The sequence below is a fragment of the Narcine bancroftii genome, chromosome 2 (genome assembly GCF_036971445.1).
Source record: "Narcine bancroftii isolate sNarBan1 chromosome 2, sNarBan1.hap1, whole genome shotgun sequence".
Lineage (NCBI taxonomy): Eukaryota > Metazoa > Chordata > Chondrichthyes > Torpediniformes > Narcinidae > Narcine > Narcine bancroftii.
Window position 1 is genome coordinate 217,404,866 of NC_091470.1, and position 15,945 is coordinate 217,420,810.

Below are 15,945 nucleotides of genomic sequence, written 5' to 3' on the forward strand. Positions count from 1 at the left end.
TTTGATGACCTGGCTAATCAAGAACTTGTCAGTCTCTCCCTTTATTCACTCAAAATGTATTGCAGCACAAAAAAAAAGATTTTATTTTATCCACTCCGACTGAATTTTCTGATTGCATTAATAACCAAGTGGGTAGTTTAGAATCAAACAATTAAAAAAATAATCAACATGCCAACAACAAGCTTGAAGCTTGATTAATTTCTACAAAATAAAACATACCATGGGTGTAAGTATAAATTGGGCAGGATGGGCTCGTGGGCCGAAATGGCCTGTTACCATGCTGTATGTTTAAATTGTTAAAAAAAAATTTAAAATGTTTAAATTTAAAAAAAATATTTTCACATTCTCCAAGAAGTTAAGTGCCTTATGGTTCTTCTTGCTACACTGCACACATCCCCAGTTAAGCAGCTTGCAACTTTAATATTACTTCCACCTGTATGGTAACGTACAATACTGAAAGGTCACAGAGCAGCAGCTGAGTTTGGTAATTCAATAGTTGTCCTGCATTGGCATTCCATAATAAACGGAAGGTGAAATGTGGATGTCTGGATTCGAATCACTGACTCCTGGCCAAATCTGGGACTCCATCACCTGCTGCTGAACAGAAGTCTGGGAAATGCTGTGGAATTCGACACCACATTGATTTCAATGTGAATTCAGCCCTGATGATTTGGACAGGGAAAGGAAAGCTGGTTCCAAAATTAATTTGCCTGCTTTTAATTAACTATTATATTTTCATTTCAAAATTAGATTTTAATCATTTACTAGTTATATTTGAATAGTTTTTAGATATCTTTCAATGTCAAATGTCAGAGATGGTTGGAATCTGCTGGAATATTGTCTGGCTTTGAAAGAAGTGGTGTTCTGGAGCAGGGCTTCCGGAGTGCACCAGCTGAGGCCCAATCACTACCGAGGTAATGCCACGCTGCTTAAGGATGTGGACGTCGGAGAAGATCAGTCCTTCGCATTTGGTCCTGGAGAGGGTGGCATGTGTAGGAGTTGCTGGCAGCTCCGCCTGGTGAAATAAACAACCTGTCTCATTACCTATGAATGATGTGTGGGTGAGAATCCACTTGGGTGAGAGGCCACGCAGAATAATTTTGTATCTGAATGGAAGCGATTTATTGTCCTTTCCAAAGAGCGGCACTGGCCCATTATCATTGGATTACTAGCTTTGCTTTATAGGCTCACCACAGCATGGGGCTTGAGCTGCAGCTTTCTAACTAGACCTGAGTGTGCTGGGAACAGAAGTGTCTTGTTTTGGATGAGAGTATATACATCAGAAATGCTTTGAGGTCAGAAGATGAGATGAACCAGGTAATTTAAAGCATATGATTCCATGTCTTTCTCATTTCAGGGAGCAGTAACTGGTGTCCTTCTTGTGACTCCCAACAACATTATGTTCGATCCTCTCAAGCATGATCCTTTAATTAAAGAACATGGCTGCGAGGAATACGGCATCATGTGTCCCATGGAGGAGATCATTTCGGCTGCTATGTACAAGGACGTTTTGGACAGTAAAATCAAAGAATCTCTGCCTCTGTAAGATCCAACATTTGTTCTCTCATAACTGATTTAATGCGGCATTTTCTAGTATATTGGAGTTCACAAGCATGGCGGCTAACTAAAATCCTCTGTTATATCAGTCAAAAAAAATTAGCTGTTTATGGCACAGATATATTTCATTCTCTGTCACAGCTCGTCCACTTGGTGAAGACCCAACCCCAACTCTTGTACCTGACCTGTCAGAACACATTAGGCGCTCACCATGTTAGGGCGATACAGTTAGTGTGATAGTCTGTATGACGCTATTACAGTGGCATTGACCCGGGTTCGAATCCAAGCTTTTTACCTTCTCCGCATGCTCAGGTTTCCTCCCACCCTCCAAAATGTACAGGGTTGTAGGTTGATCTGAGTGTAATTGGGCAGCAGGGGCTTAAATGGTCAGAATCACCTTCTACTGTGCTATAAATAAAATTAAATTAAAAAAAACTTTTGTATGCTGGCAGTTTCCATCTTTACGTCCATTATTCTATATTAGTGAAATAAGAAACCCTTGTTCGGATAATAATTTAATCTTTCCACCAGTTACTCCAAAACTTGTGCTCCCTCTAGTAAGTGAAGTTAGCTTTTCCTATTACCTTAGTATGTCTCATGATTTTTTACACTTTAATTAAATCTTCTTACTATCTTCTCTGTTCCAAAGAAAACAATTCTGGTCAGAGAGTCTAAAATCTATCCAATAATTTTCCATTCCATTTATATAAAGTTCTTCCAGATCTTCGATCTGTCTTGTAATATAATGGCTTATCTTGTGTTTTACACTGTTCTTAGCCAATTAAGGAAAATAATCAGGTTGCCTTGTTAATCACCACAGTTGTCTCCTCAGAAGTCTCTGGGCATGCCCTCCAAATGTCCATTGAAATAGTGCAGGACAGGCCCTTAGTCCCAACTTTGCTGTGCTGACTTAAAGGTCTGGGGTAGTTCTAGCCATCAGCATTTGGCCAATATCCCTCCAGTGGTCTTAAGTGTCATAATTTTGCCCACTTCTGTCGTTTCTTCTGGCAGCTCATTCCAGAAATAGACTGCCCTTTGAATGAAAAAGTTGCCCCCCCAGGGGCACTACCCAATACAATTAAACCAGTACCCTCTAGTTCAAGAATCGGGAGGTAAAAAAACTGTGAACATTCCCTTTACCCATGCCCCTCATAATTTTATAAATTTTCTTTTGGACTTTTATGAGGACCAGTCAATTCTTTGTCCATTACTTTAAAACTAATAGAATTACGATCACTGATTCCAAAAGGTTCCCCCACTAACACATCAGTCATTTTCCCTGTTTTATTTCCCAATAAGATATCCTATGTTGCTCCCTCTCTGATCAGGACTTCTTAAATTGCTTGAGAAAACATTCCTGGAAACACTTCACATTTGTCATCTTGTTAATGAATGAAGGTATACTTCACCCCTGCATCTCCAACCTGTTTTCATTCTAGGAAAACTTGTTTGTCTTTGCTTATTGTATTTTATGTTCACCTGTCCATTTTCCATACAAGGAGATCTACTATGTTTAAATTTTCCCCCCTTCTCCTCAATTGTACTGTTTCTTTATACTGACTCATCCAACCTCTTTCTGTCCTTTGAGGCCTCTGATCATTGTCTTCAAAGTTGGCTGACTTTGTGTTAAATGTTTTATGCCCAATTTTCTCATCTTGATCAATGATGTGATTCGACCTTGTTCACAGGGAAAAAAAAATCCTTTATTCCTGCACTTTGTTTCCATATCAACTAAAACTAAAAGAAACTGATGTTTCACCAGTATCAAGAATTCTGCACGTGCAGTGATCTCTTCCAAGGCATTTTATCAATATCTTTTGAAAATCCAAGCCAACCAGATTCATTACACATCTATAATCTGTCTAGCTTCAAAATTTGATTTCCCTTTTATGACCTCAGCTTGATTTTGATGAAACATACAATAGTTTCAAAATGCCTAGTTATTAATAATAGATCATTGCAGCTTCCCCATGACTAATTTAAAACACATTGTGCTTGAAATTCTGAACAGAACAGACAGTAACTTTAACGTAATATCTAATTTTTTCCTAAACGTAAATAAGACATGATATCATGTAATCATTGAATGCGAGTGGGTGAAACAATATCTTTCCACTTCATCAAAATTGCCCTTCTAGATATCAATGAAGCAAAAGCTAAAACTCTCTTCTGGATTGAGGACAGATATATATACTCTTCGAGAGAGAAACCAAATAAAGAAATTAAAGAACACGGTTCTAATTTAGTCTTAAAAATCGTTGATAAAGTTTGGAAAATCTCTTTCCAAAAATGTTCTAAGTTCGGACACTCCCAGAACATATGAATCAATGAAGCTTCATGATTTTTACACTTACCATGTAAAGGATCCATATCAGGATAAAAACGAGATCATTTAACTTTAGACCTATGTATTCTATGCACCACTTTAAATTGCAACAAGCAATGATGTGAACAAAATGAAGACTCATTGATCAAATTAAGGAATGTATCCCAATCCTCGTCCGAGAATGCTCCATTCAAATCACGCCCCCAATCATTCTTAACCTGGCCATTGAGGCCATTCTTAAATCCATTCAATTACGTTTGAATTTGATGGATTATCACTGTGACCATTTTCATGTGTGGATGCTCCGGGAATTCCCTGTCTGGTGTCTGGGGGACGTTATTCGATTTACATCTACACTATATACAGATAACTTTGTTTAGAGGGAAGGGGTAGATTAGTAGGGAGAATTTTTTTCTCCTTTTCATTATTAAGACTAACAAGTAAAAGAGGCGGGAGAGGTAAATCTAGATTGTGGATCACATCACAGAACAACATGATCACATCAGAGAGGTATAAAATATCTAATGTAAGGAAATTTTATGTATATTATTTGTAGAATTTTTGTATTCAATATTGATTTTGGACATAGCATGAGTTATGGTTTAATTATTCTAATTATAGAATTTGATCTGAACAAAATAAGCTATGTAATAATTATGATTATGCTTTTAATTTACAATTGATATGTGACCTATATATGATATGATCTGATTTATGTTATCATTAGTTTACTCACTAAAATATTTTCAAAAGAAAAGAACAGATAATAACAAGATAAACAGAGACCAATATCTTACAACTGGGAAAAAGTTTGAATAAAACAAGTTTAAATATGCAGAGAAAGAAGGGAGTTGAAGTAACAATTCACAGTAAGGTATAACCCACTCATCTTGCCTACCCCCTCACCTCCATTCCCTCACCTTCCTCCCTTCCAGCTCCTCTGCTCTCGCCTCTCTTTCCTCACCTCCCTTCCCTTCTATCACCTCCCCTCCCTCATCTTCCCTCTCACATCTTTTCCCTCATCCCCCCCTCACCTCCCCTCCCTCACCTCTGCTCCCCTTCCCTCCTTTACTTTCCTCACTCTCACGTCTCCCTCGACTCCACCATTCTCCTTCCCCCTCTCTGTCCCTTCACCCACTCTGCATTCCCTCTCCCCTTCTTCCACTCCCCTTTCTTCCTCCTTTTCTCCCTCTCACATTCTCCACCCAACATTTCTTGCTCTCCCCCTTTCACTTCACCATTTTCTCCCTCTCCCCCTTTCTCCTCCCCATTTCTTTCCATGCTTTCACCCAACACTCTCCCCCTCCTTTATTTTAAATTTAAGATCAGGGTTTTGGACCTTACAAAAATGTTCTGAAGATCCTTTATTTTAAATTCTGCAATGTATTAATAATTCTTCTATTGATTGTTTAAGCAAAATATAATTATTTTGATTGTAGTCATTAGCGTTAACAATATTGTGTTGTGCCCAGCTGAAGCAATATGTTAAATTTTAGCGACCATTGTTTAGAAGAATGTCAAGGCTATAGAAAAAGAAACATTTTCTAGAGTAATTTATCAAAATTGTTAGATAAATTCCAAGATTAAAGGAGAAAGGGCAGGGAACTGAGGCCATATGATACTGTTTCAAAGATACATTCAGGTGTTGTGAGTTCTTTCTGTGCTGTATAATTCTGTGCAGAATCTTAGTGGTTCATCGAGAAATCAAAATTCAACAAACTGCAGGCAATAGTGGGAAAATTTGAAATAAAACAGAAGATACTGACGACGCTCATCAAGTCGGACAACCTCAGTGAGAAGAGAAATTGTTAACATTTAAGATCAAAGATCTGCTTGAGTGATCCACATTTTCTGTTTTTACCTCAGAATATTTGTGTTCTATTGGTGAAGAGGCGTGCATTTTTGTTTGATTAGATTTTTTATTAAGAGCCCTTTACATCCCAGTTAATCATCTATTCAGTGTCCCGGGATAGGAATGGGGGTTTGGCCTTTCACACTAGACCACTCCTAAACGGGACACTGAACACTTTCACACTTGTAAGGGTTTATCCCTGGCGTTTGGTCTGTTCCACCTTTAATTGGAAGTGCCTGCAATGCAATTGCCCATTTCACACTTGCCTGATCTCAACGCCGGCGTCTGCAGACACCAGGGATTGTACTAGGGGTCAAAGCCGGTAATCCTTGGCGTGAGATGACTTCATCTGACACTGCCATTGAGGAGATTTTGCTTTTGCACTTGCCACTTTAAAGGGCGATTGGCGTTCGATCCCTGGGATCACTGGCAAGTGTGAAAGGGGCTTTAACAATTCTTTAGAGCAGCCATTCTCAACCCTTTTTGGCTATGGTCCCCTACGACTCTGCTCAAAATTTATGGGACCCCCTTCTCTGTGAAACAGTCAAGTTTTGGTTTCTTCCGTACTTCTCACCTACATAAAAAAATATATATTTATGGTACATAAGGTGGAAAGAAAACAAGGCTTTTACTTAAATGTGCTGTAGCCCCCAGGGGAGGCATCGGGCCCCCGTTGAGAATGGCTAATTTAGAGAGGCTTAATGGTAAGAATTAATTCTACTTAAAATGTAAAATGTATTCAATCCTTTTTATGAAATGTGAATGTAAGTTAAAGCTGTGATAATTTCTCTTCTTTCTGATGTGAAGCCTTAGTTGTTAGCAGGTGATCTTTTGCCATAGTTCCATTAGTGTTCTTGTTCACATTCCTGAATTGCTCCCTGAACTCTGGAGACGCACATCTCTTTGAGATGACTTTGAACAACATTGTTGATCTGGCATTAATCCAGGCACTGGGCAAGATTACTCAAGCCCTGAAATATGATGCTAATTACCTTCCAATTTCGAGTAAAAGGCATGGTACATTTTGAGGCAAAATTTGGCTGCTACGCATTTTATGTTATGAGTACACATAGATGTCAAGTGATCTCTCTAGAATGTGAATGCAATTCAAAGTCAGAAGTTGTAGCTCTACCTGAAACACCATGCATGAACAGAATAATTTCTGATCCCACCGTGTTAGTTTGTCTATTGTTTTCACAATGTGTTTTTTTTTAACGAAATGAGTATCATCGAGAAAATGCTAAAGAGGGGCAAAAAATGGGTGGTTCAAAGCTGAATTATTTTACATAGAAATCCTTAAAGAGTCAAGAAGTGATACTCAGAAAAATTAAAGATGAAATATGCAATTTTGCAATGAAAGCCATACATTGTCTTGAGTACAGCAACAGAAATGTGCCAAATTGAAGACTGACTATTTTTCTCTCCATTAGAGAACTAAAATATTCTGCATCAGTTAAAGATGTACACCAGTTAAACCGAAGGACAAGGAGTAATCCAGAAGAGGCTGACTGCAAATTACGGGACACAGGGAATGACAGTACCAGCACTGCACCACGAAGTACAGAGGAATCCTTGTCTGAAGATGTATTCACTGAATCGGAACTCTCTCCTATTCGAGAAGAGCTGGTGTCTTCTGATGAGCGCAGACAAAATAAGTCATCAGGAGCCTCCCTGGATTCTGTGCAAACAATAAACCAGTCTGCCATGGAAGGATGCCTCTTGCCGCCTTCTATGGAGAAATTAGAAGCCAATAATGAAAAATTATTGGCTCCAACTGATGGCATTCCAGTTATCCAACAAATTGAAGTAGAGGGAAATGGAAACCAAACTCTGGAAGAATCTCTCAATGTTGGCAGCACAAATCACTCTGGTGCCCAACAGTGTGAGAGTGAGCCGCAGCCTACTAACAGCTGTAAAGTGGTCAATGAGCACAAGGATGCTGGAGCTGATGAGATTAATGTAACTCAGAGTGCACTTGCTGTGGATTCCTCAGAAGGCTGTGAGAAAGAGAGCAGTGATGAACCAAGGAAATCAGGGGAAGAGTGTGTTCGGGATTCTGAGACCGAGGTGGAGGAGCTCCGGAAGTTGTGGAAGATCCATACTATGCAGCAGACCAAGGAGCAAAGGGAAACAGTGCAACAGGCTTCCAACCAAGAAGTCAGAGAGAAAACTGGGAATCTTACAGAAGGCTCTCCAGAAGGTATGTTAACCTTATAAAATTGCTGTACACCAATTGGCAGAGTGAAGCAGATTGTAGTAGGTGGATGAGTAATGAGAATTTACTGTCCTCTGCCTAAGTACAGACGCACTGAAAATTTTATTGCTGCAATATGCCAAGACAGAAAAAGCAATTATAAAATGTTAGATAGATAAATATTCACAGATGCAATTAGTGCAAGAAAACTGTGACATTTCAATTGTGCAGACAGGTTTTGTTTGGTGGTCCCAGAGTAATTTATGGTTAGGGTCTGTAGGGGAGATTCCAGAGCCTGATTGCTGTTGGTTGAAAACCATTCTGGAATGAGAAATGCTGGACTCCAGGCTTCTGTATTTTCTGCCACTTTCCCCTGTGACTGTAGGTGGTGCCATGTTTGTCCTACACCTCCTTCCTCGCAAACATTTCATGGCCAAAACAGTCCCTCCAGGTATGCCAAAGATTCACATGCACTTTGCCGATTTCAGTTGGTGCTCTCAATGTGACCTTCCCCTGCACTGATAAGATCAAGCATGGACCAAGTGATTTGCATGTCATTTCAACACCTTTCCCTTCCCTGCACCAACCTGTTTGTCCTCATTCTTATCCACTGCCACAGTGAGACCAAGCACAACCTAGAAGAACAATACCTACCTACACCTCAATGGTATAAAATTGTATTTTCCAATTTAAGATTATTCTCGCTCCCTGTGTTATTTGTTCACTTCTACCTACCCACTCAAGTGCTTGTCCCCCTTTGGTTCACATTCCCAAATACCCTCAACCCCTGCTTTGCTGAGATTCATTACCCTACCCCTCCTGCTTCCATCCGCCCATGGCACACACACCTACCCCACTGGGCTTCTCCACCTTGGCCCACCTTTCCTATATTCCACCTGCCTGGTTCCATCTGCTCATCTTCTCTCCCTTATTTGGTTCCCCTCATTCAGATTTCAGATTTATTGTCAGAGTACATTCTTGAGATCACATAAAACCCTGAGATTCTTTTTACTGTGGGCCAGGCAGAATTACCACTTATTTTGCAAAACAAAACTGTGCACAATGTACACATGTAAACAACTGAATGTGCAATATAGAGAGGAGAGGGGAAAAAAAAGTTATGTGCACAAGTAAAAGTCCTTAAATGAGTCCCTGATTGAGTTTGTTGTTAAGGAGTCTGATGGTGGAGGGATAGCAGCTGTTCCTGAACCTGGTGGTGTGAGTTTTATGGCACCTCTACCTCTTTCCTGATGCAGCAGTGAGAACAGAGTGTGGGTCATTGATGATTGCTGCTGCTCTCTGACGACAGCATTTCCTGTAGATGTTCTCAATAGTAGGGAGGCTTTTGCCTGTGATGTCCTTGGCTGAGTCCACTACCATTTGCAAGGCTTTACGCTCGGGGATATTGGTGTCCCCATGCCAGACTGTGAAGTAGCTGGTCAACACGCTTTCCATCACACACCTGCAGAAATTTGCCAGGGCTTCCAATGCCATTACCAAACCTCCGAAAATTTCTGAGGAAGTAGAGGCCATTGATGTGTTTGCTCTAGGAAATATCATCCTAGATGGTGACTCCCCAGAACTTAAATCATCACCTTCCAATCTCTATTGCTACCTTCCCCCTTCCTGCACCTCAAATACTCCGTTTTCCCATCATCCCCCACCTGGCTCCATCTGACCAACATCCATCACCTCACCTGGCTCCACCTATCACCTCCCAGCCTTTGTGTATCCATCCCTCTCACCTCTTTAACCTTGCTCTCTTCCTTCTGTACCCTTAGTCCTGATGCATAAAGATTTAAATTACATTTTAATTTTTTTAAAATTTAGATGTACAGCAGAATAACAGGTGTATCCAGCCCGTGATCCATGTCACCCAAATACCTCAATCCTTCTACAAACCCCATACGTTTTGGAGAGTGGGAGGAAACCAGAGCACCTGGAGAAAACCAACGCAGACACAGGGAGCATGTACAAACCCCTTACAGACCTTGAAACTTCCCTGATTGGTGAAGTAGACAACTTCTGAGGTTGTGTCTTGGTGAAGAGAATGATCTGCTGGTTCTTGAGGTGACCAATAAGTTCTTAGAAGCAAGAAGCAAAATAACTGTTGGACATACTCAGCATGCCAGGCAACAGCTGTAGAGAAAAAACAGAGATACCATTTCAAGTTAAGAACCCCACATCAGTTCTGAACAGCATCTGCACCTTATTGTAGATGGGCTACATCTGGAGTATATTCAATCAGATGGAGAGCCTGGCCCAATTGCTGGGGTATACAGCTTGGTGGGGCAGTTAACATTTTATTTGGTCACCATGTGTTCTTGGAGAGAATCAGAACGCTTGGTGACTTCCTAAATGCTCCTCTGATTATCTTGCTGGTCTTGCGTCAGGGATTCTTGGGAGATGTGACAATTCTTTCAAAGAGACATCAAGGGATTCCTCAAAGCATTTTCTTTATCCTGGAAGTATCTTGCTGAGATTGGGCTCAGAGTGCTTTCTCTTGGGCCTTGAATGCTTTGAGATGTCCATGTCTCTGAGGCATGCAAGAAGGCAGGGATCACTGTTACTCATTGGACTTCATTCTGCTTGGTATTCTCTGCTGCGTTAATCTTTGAGTATGATCATCTGCAGGCAACTGAAGGGTTTGCCAGCACTTTGGAGGCAGCAAACCTCATTGCCCATCTGCGCTCAGAGCTGGTTCCAGAAAAAGTGTTCCAAGCAAAGTTCAAAGTTCAGATTTATTGTCAGAGTACATACATGACATCACATCCAACTCTGAGATTTGCCTGTGATGTATTGGGTTGTGTCCACTACCATTTGAGTACTTAGCCCCCTGCTCTAGTCACTCTACACCTATGACTTTATGACTCAGAATGACAACCACACCATCTACAAAATCGCTGATGATACCACGATAGTGGGCTGTATAAAACGGGTAGATAAGTCAGCGGACAGCAGGGAGATTGAAAACTTGGCTGAATGGTTCCTAAGAACAACCTCGCACTCAATGTCACCAAAACCAAGGAGCTGATTGTGGACTTTAGGAGGTGAGAACCAAAGGTTTTGGGGGGGGGATCAGGTGGAGAGGACAAATTTAAATCCTCAGAGTCACTATCTCATAGGAACTAATTTCATGGTGAGGAAAGCATGTCAGGGCCTCTACTTCCTCAGGAGTTTGCAAAGGATTGGCATGACACCAGAAACCCTGGCAAGATGTTTACAAATGTGTGCTAACCAGTTGTATCACGGTCTGGAATGACGGCACCAGTTCCTCTGAGCAGAAATATCTGCAAAAGGTAGTGGACGCAGCCCAGTACGCCTCAAGCAAAACTCTCCCCACCATCAAGGAGATCTACATGGAATGCTGCTGTCGGAGAGCAGCAGCAAGGATCCACACCACCGAAAACGCGCTTCTTTCTCACTGCTATCATCAGTAAAGAGGTACAGGTGCCTCAAGACTTGTACCATTATGTTCAGGAACAGTTGCTACCCCTCCACTATCAGACTCATAAATCAGAGACTCACTTATAAGGACTCTTACTTTGCACGTTATTATTGAACATTTATTTTCTGTATTGCACAGATTCTTTGCACTGGCTTCTTGTTCACATTTCTCTCTTTTGGATACGTATCTATTCTTTCGTTCAATTTTTTTCTACTGATAAAGAGAAATTCTGCCTGATCCGGAGGAAAAACAATCTCTGGGTTGTATGTGCTCTGACAATAAATCTGAACTTTGAATTCTACATTGAATGAATTCTGTAAGAAGTAATGCTGAACCTTTATAAAACACAAGTCTGGCCTGAAAATTATACTCACTCTTGGCGGCCTCATTAAAATAAAATGTGAGGATTGAGAGAAGCTGCAGGAAATACTTACAAGAATGGTAACTTGGATGACAATGAAAATGAGTTTTCAAAGCCAAACTTTGAGCTTCAAAGCAAAAGAGATTGACAGTTGTGTTTTCAATATTGTATTTCAGGTAATGTTGTGGCAAAAGAGAAAAGGCGACATCGATCTCACAAATTCTTGTGCTTGAGGGTTGGGAAGCCAATGAGGAAGACATTTGTGTCTCTGGCAAGTGCATCCATGCAACAGTATGCCCAGAGGGACAGGAAGCACGAGTATTGGTTTGCAGTGCCACATGAAAGGTAAGTCAGACCTTCTATCTTGTGCGTGTAAGGCTTGTACTTCAGCTCAATGTGACGACCACTCAGAGAACACTTTCCTACCTGTAGGCTTTATGCATGGCAACTAAGCTAACATTTTTGGCTGCAATACACAAATGTGCTGGGAAAACTCAGCAGCTCATTTATGTCCATTTAACGGCCTTTGAATCTTTGTTAAATCACTGTGAAGTACAAGTCACTGATGATGACTTGACATGCAAGTTAAAAGACCGTCTACCCACTCTGGCCAACATTAAAAGTGCACTGTGGACTGCTACAGCAATGGGAACTTTCTACATCCCGACTGCTCTGAATTAAAAGTTTGTATGTAGCTTTGTTGCATGAGCTGTGTCCAGTGGGAGGTAGATTATTAAAACGTTAGCGAAACTGTCTTAGTTAGACATTAAATGTATACTGAAATGATGTCATCTTTGCCTCACTGCCACCTGTACATGGTTTTCATGAATGCATCTCACACAGTGATGTGTGCTCTTTGGAGGCACCGATCACAAGTGTCCACTGGGTTTGTGCAGTTCTGCCTGTGCACCCAGTAAGACAAACTAGTGCCATTGCTATCATAGAATAGTGACAGGTTAGAAGGAGGCCATTAGACCTTTCGTGTTTATGCCAGACACTGGCCTTTCTTTGTAGCCTGACAAACTTTTCTTCACCATCTGTCTCTTGAAGATCACGTTGGAACCTGCCTCCATCTTACCTGCAGTCAGTGCATTCCAGACTTCAGCTTCATGCTGCATAAAAATAGTTCTCCCTTTTGTCACCATTAATTCTCTTCCACTTTTTTTTATACCTTTGACCTCCAGTCCTTGTCCCCGAGCCAGTGGGAACAGCCTCTCCCGGAAGGCAACGTGGATGGAGTGGGGTGGAGGTGGGGGGGAGATGCATTTCCAGAAAACACTCAAAATATCTCAATTTTCCATAATGTGCAACAAGATATGTGAGCTGAAAGAAATATATATTTTGTGTTCATTTATTTACAGTTCTTCATAGAAATTCAAATTTATTCTGTATGTTTAAGTCGTGATTTGTGAATTCTGTAAGTGAGAATTTCTTTTACTATAACATCTGTAACAAAGAGGTCACCTTTAACCAATCTGTCCAAACCATCCATCATTTTAGATACTTCTTCAGCCTTGCCTTAAATGTTGTGAGTCAAAGGAGTTTTGAGAGATAAATTACTCTTTATTCCAATTTCTGTATCATGCCAAATGATTCAATAAAGGAGTATCTCTTTCAGCAGTCATTAATATAAAATCTTCTGCTTTTCTCTCTCCTATTTTACCAAATACTATTTTTTACCCAAGCTGATTTATCCCCCCCCCCTTCAAAAAAAGAAGTAAGAAATTTCATTTGGGCTGCTCTATAGTAATTTTAAAAATTGGGGACGGTAACCCTCCCAATTCATATTTCTGTGTTAATTTTTCTATAGAGACTCTGGACATTATACCTTTACATGTAAAAAAAACCAATTCTAATATATTTATTTAATACTTGAAAATATTTTGAGGTATTATAGGCAATGATTGAAAGAGATACTGTATTTTGGAAGTATGTTCGTCTTAATACAATTAAGTCTTCCAACTTATGTTATAGGCAATATTGCCCATCTATTTTAAGTAGAGCCAAGTAGCTCAATTTATATAAATTTTGTAATTTATTATCTGTACAAACTCCTAAATATCAAACCATCAACCATTCTTTTTAAGACCAAAAGATAAAGGAGCAGAAATAGCTTGTTCAGCCCATCAAGTCTTCCTGCCATTTAATCATGAGATGATCCATTTTCCCACTCAGCCCCACTACTTGGCCTTCTCCCCATAACCTTTGATGCCCTGGCTAATCAAGAACCTATCAATGTCTTTATACACTCAATGGCCCAGACTCCACAACTGCCTGTGGCAACAAATTCCATGGATTAACCACCCTATTGCTAAAGAAATTACTCTGCATCTTAGTTCTAAGTGGACATCCTTCAATCCTGAAGTTGTCTCCTCTTCTCCTGGATTATCTTACCATGGGAAACAACCTTTCTACATCTACTCTGTCCCTGTCTTTCTACATTCAATATTCTCCTAACTCCAATGAGAACAGGCCAAGAGCCGTCAAATGCTCCTTATACGATAACCCTTTCATTCCTGGAATCATTTTTGTGAACCTCCTCTGAACGTCAGTGTAGACAGCCGCTGTCATTGGCAACTCTGAACCTGCTGCAATTGCATTGCAGCACCATGGTACTCCCAACTGCGCATGCGCAAGCACCACAAGGACGTGTTAGTTGAATTGAGCACTAGCAGGGACTAGACGCCATGTTGTGGGCTCTCTCTCTCCTATTTATCATGTTTGGTTGTGTTCAGTAAAGTCTTATATTTGGTTTACCTCACCCACCGACTTGACTCGTTATTCTTTGGCTTGGCTTCGCGGACGAAGATTTACGGAGGGGGTAAAAAGTCCACGTCAGCTGCAGGCTCGTTTGTGGCTGACCAGTCCGATGCGGGACAGGCAGACACGATTGCAGCGGTTGCAAGGGAAAATTGGTTGGTTGGGGTTGGGTGTTGGGTTTTTCCTCCTTTGCCTTTTGTCAGTGAGGTGGGCTCTGCGGTCTTCTTCAAAGGAGGCTGCTGCCCGCCAAACTGTGAGGCGCCAAGATGCACGGTTTGAGGCGTTATCAGCCCACTGGCGGTGGTCAATGTGGCAGGCACCAAGAGATTTCTTTAGGCAGTCCTTGTACCTTTTCTTTGGTGCACCTCTGTCACGGTGGCCAGTGGAGAGCTCGCCATATAATACGATCTTGGGAAGGCGATGGTCCTCCATTCTGGAGACGTGACCCATCCAGCGCAGCTGGATCTTCAGCAGAGTGGACTCGATGCTGTCGACTTCTGCCATCTCGAGTACCTCGACGTTAGGGGTGTGAGCGCTCCAATGGATGTTGAGGATGGAGCGGAGACAACGCTGGTGGAAGCGTTCTAGGAGCCGTAGGTGGTGCCGGTAGAGGACCCATGATTCGGAGCCGAACAGGAGTGTGGGTATGACAACGGCTCTGTATACGCTTATCTTTGTGAGATTTTTCAGTTGGTTGTTTTTCCAGACTCTTTTGTGTAGTCTTCCAAAGGCGCTATTTGCCTTGGCGAGTCTGTTGTCTATCTCATTGTCGATCCTTGCATCTGATGAAATGGTGCAGCCGAGATAGGTAAACTGGTTACTCGTTATTAAGCACACAATAACAAACATGGTGTCAGAAGCGGGATCAAGACCACCCCAAGACTGAAGTCTTCCAATTGCAAATCGATCATAGTGATTAACCATAACCATGTATTGCACAGTCGCCAAAATGGTGGATGTATTCAGATAGCCTGATCCACCAGTGTTTGATGGAAATGTGGCAGAAAACTGGCGTATCTTTGAACAGGAATACAACATATTCATAGCGACACATAGCGACAAGCCTGCCTGTACCAGGGCGTATATTCTGTTAAATTTTGCAGGCCTGGAAGCCATTGAAAGGGAGAGGTTATTTGTGTATGCAGGCAAAGTGCATGACGCAACCTCGTTACCAGCCCGGCTAAGTCGAGAGAGGACCCCAAATGTTTGAAGTGTAAATTCAGAGAAATGTGCAACCCTCTGAGAAATGTGACAATGGAAAGGCACAAATCCAACATGAGAGACCAAAAGCTTGGCGAGTCGATACACTCATACTTCAGTGATCAGGGCAAAAAGCTGGAATTTCAGCACACTTCGCGACAAACTAATTAAAGACAGAATGGTCTGTGGCATTTGCAATGATAGTATGCAGAAGGCTCTCCTGCGAGACACCGAGCTAACACTAGCA

The 15,945-nt window shown here is 41.3% G+C and overlaps 1 protein-coding gene across 5 annotated transcripts in view; it reads left to right on the plus strand.

Moving 5' to 3' along the window:
• Positions 1-15,945, plus strand: part of oxr1a (oxidation resistance 1a) — a 354,447-nt gene that overhangs the window by 245,218 nt on the left and 93,284 nt on the right. For all 5 annotated transcript variants that reach the window (XR_011352015.1, XM_069920289.1, XM_069920290.1 and 2 more), the window contains 3 exons: positions 1,358-1,542; positions 7,166-7,935; positions 11,915-12,083. Coding sequence is in view for 4 of the 5 variants with exons in the window: in XM_069920289.1 (XP_069776390.1) it covers positions 1,358-1,542; positions 7,166-7,935; positions 11,915-12,083 (1,124 nt within the window). In the remaining variant the exon portion in view is untranslated. The remainder of the gene's footprint in view (positions 1-1,357; positions 1,543-7,165; positions 7,936-11,914; positions 12,084-15,945) is intronic.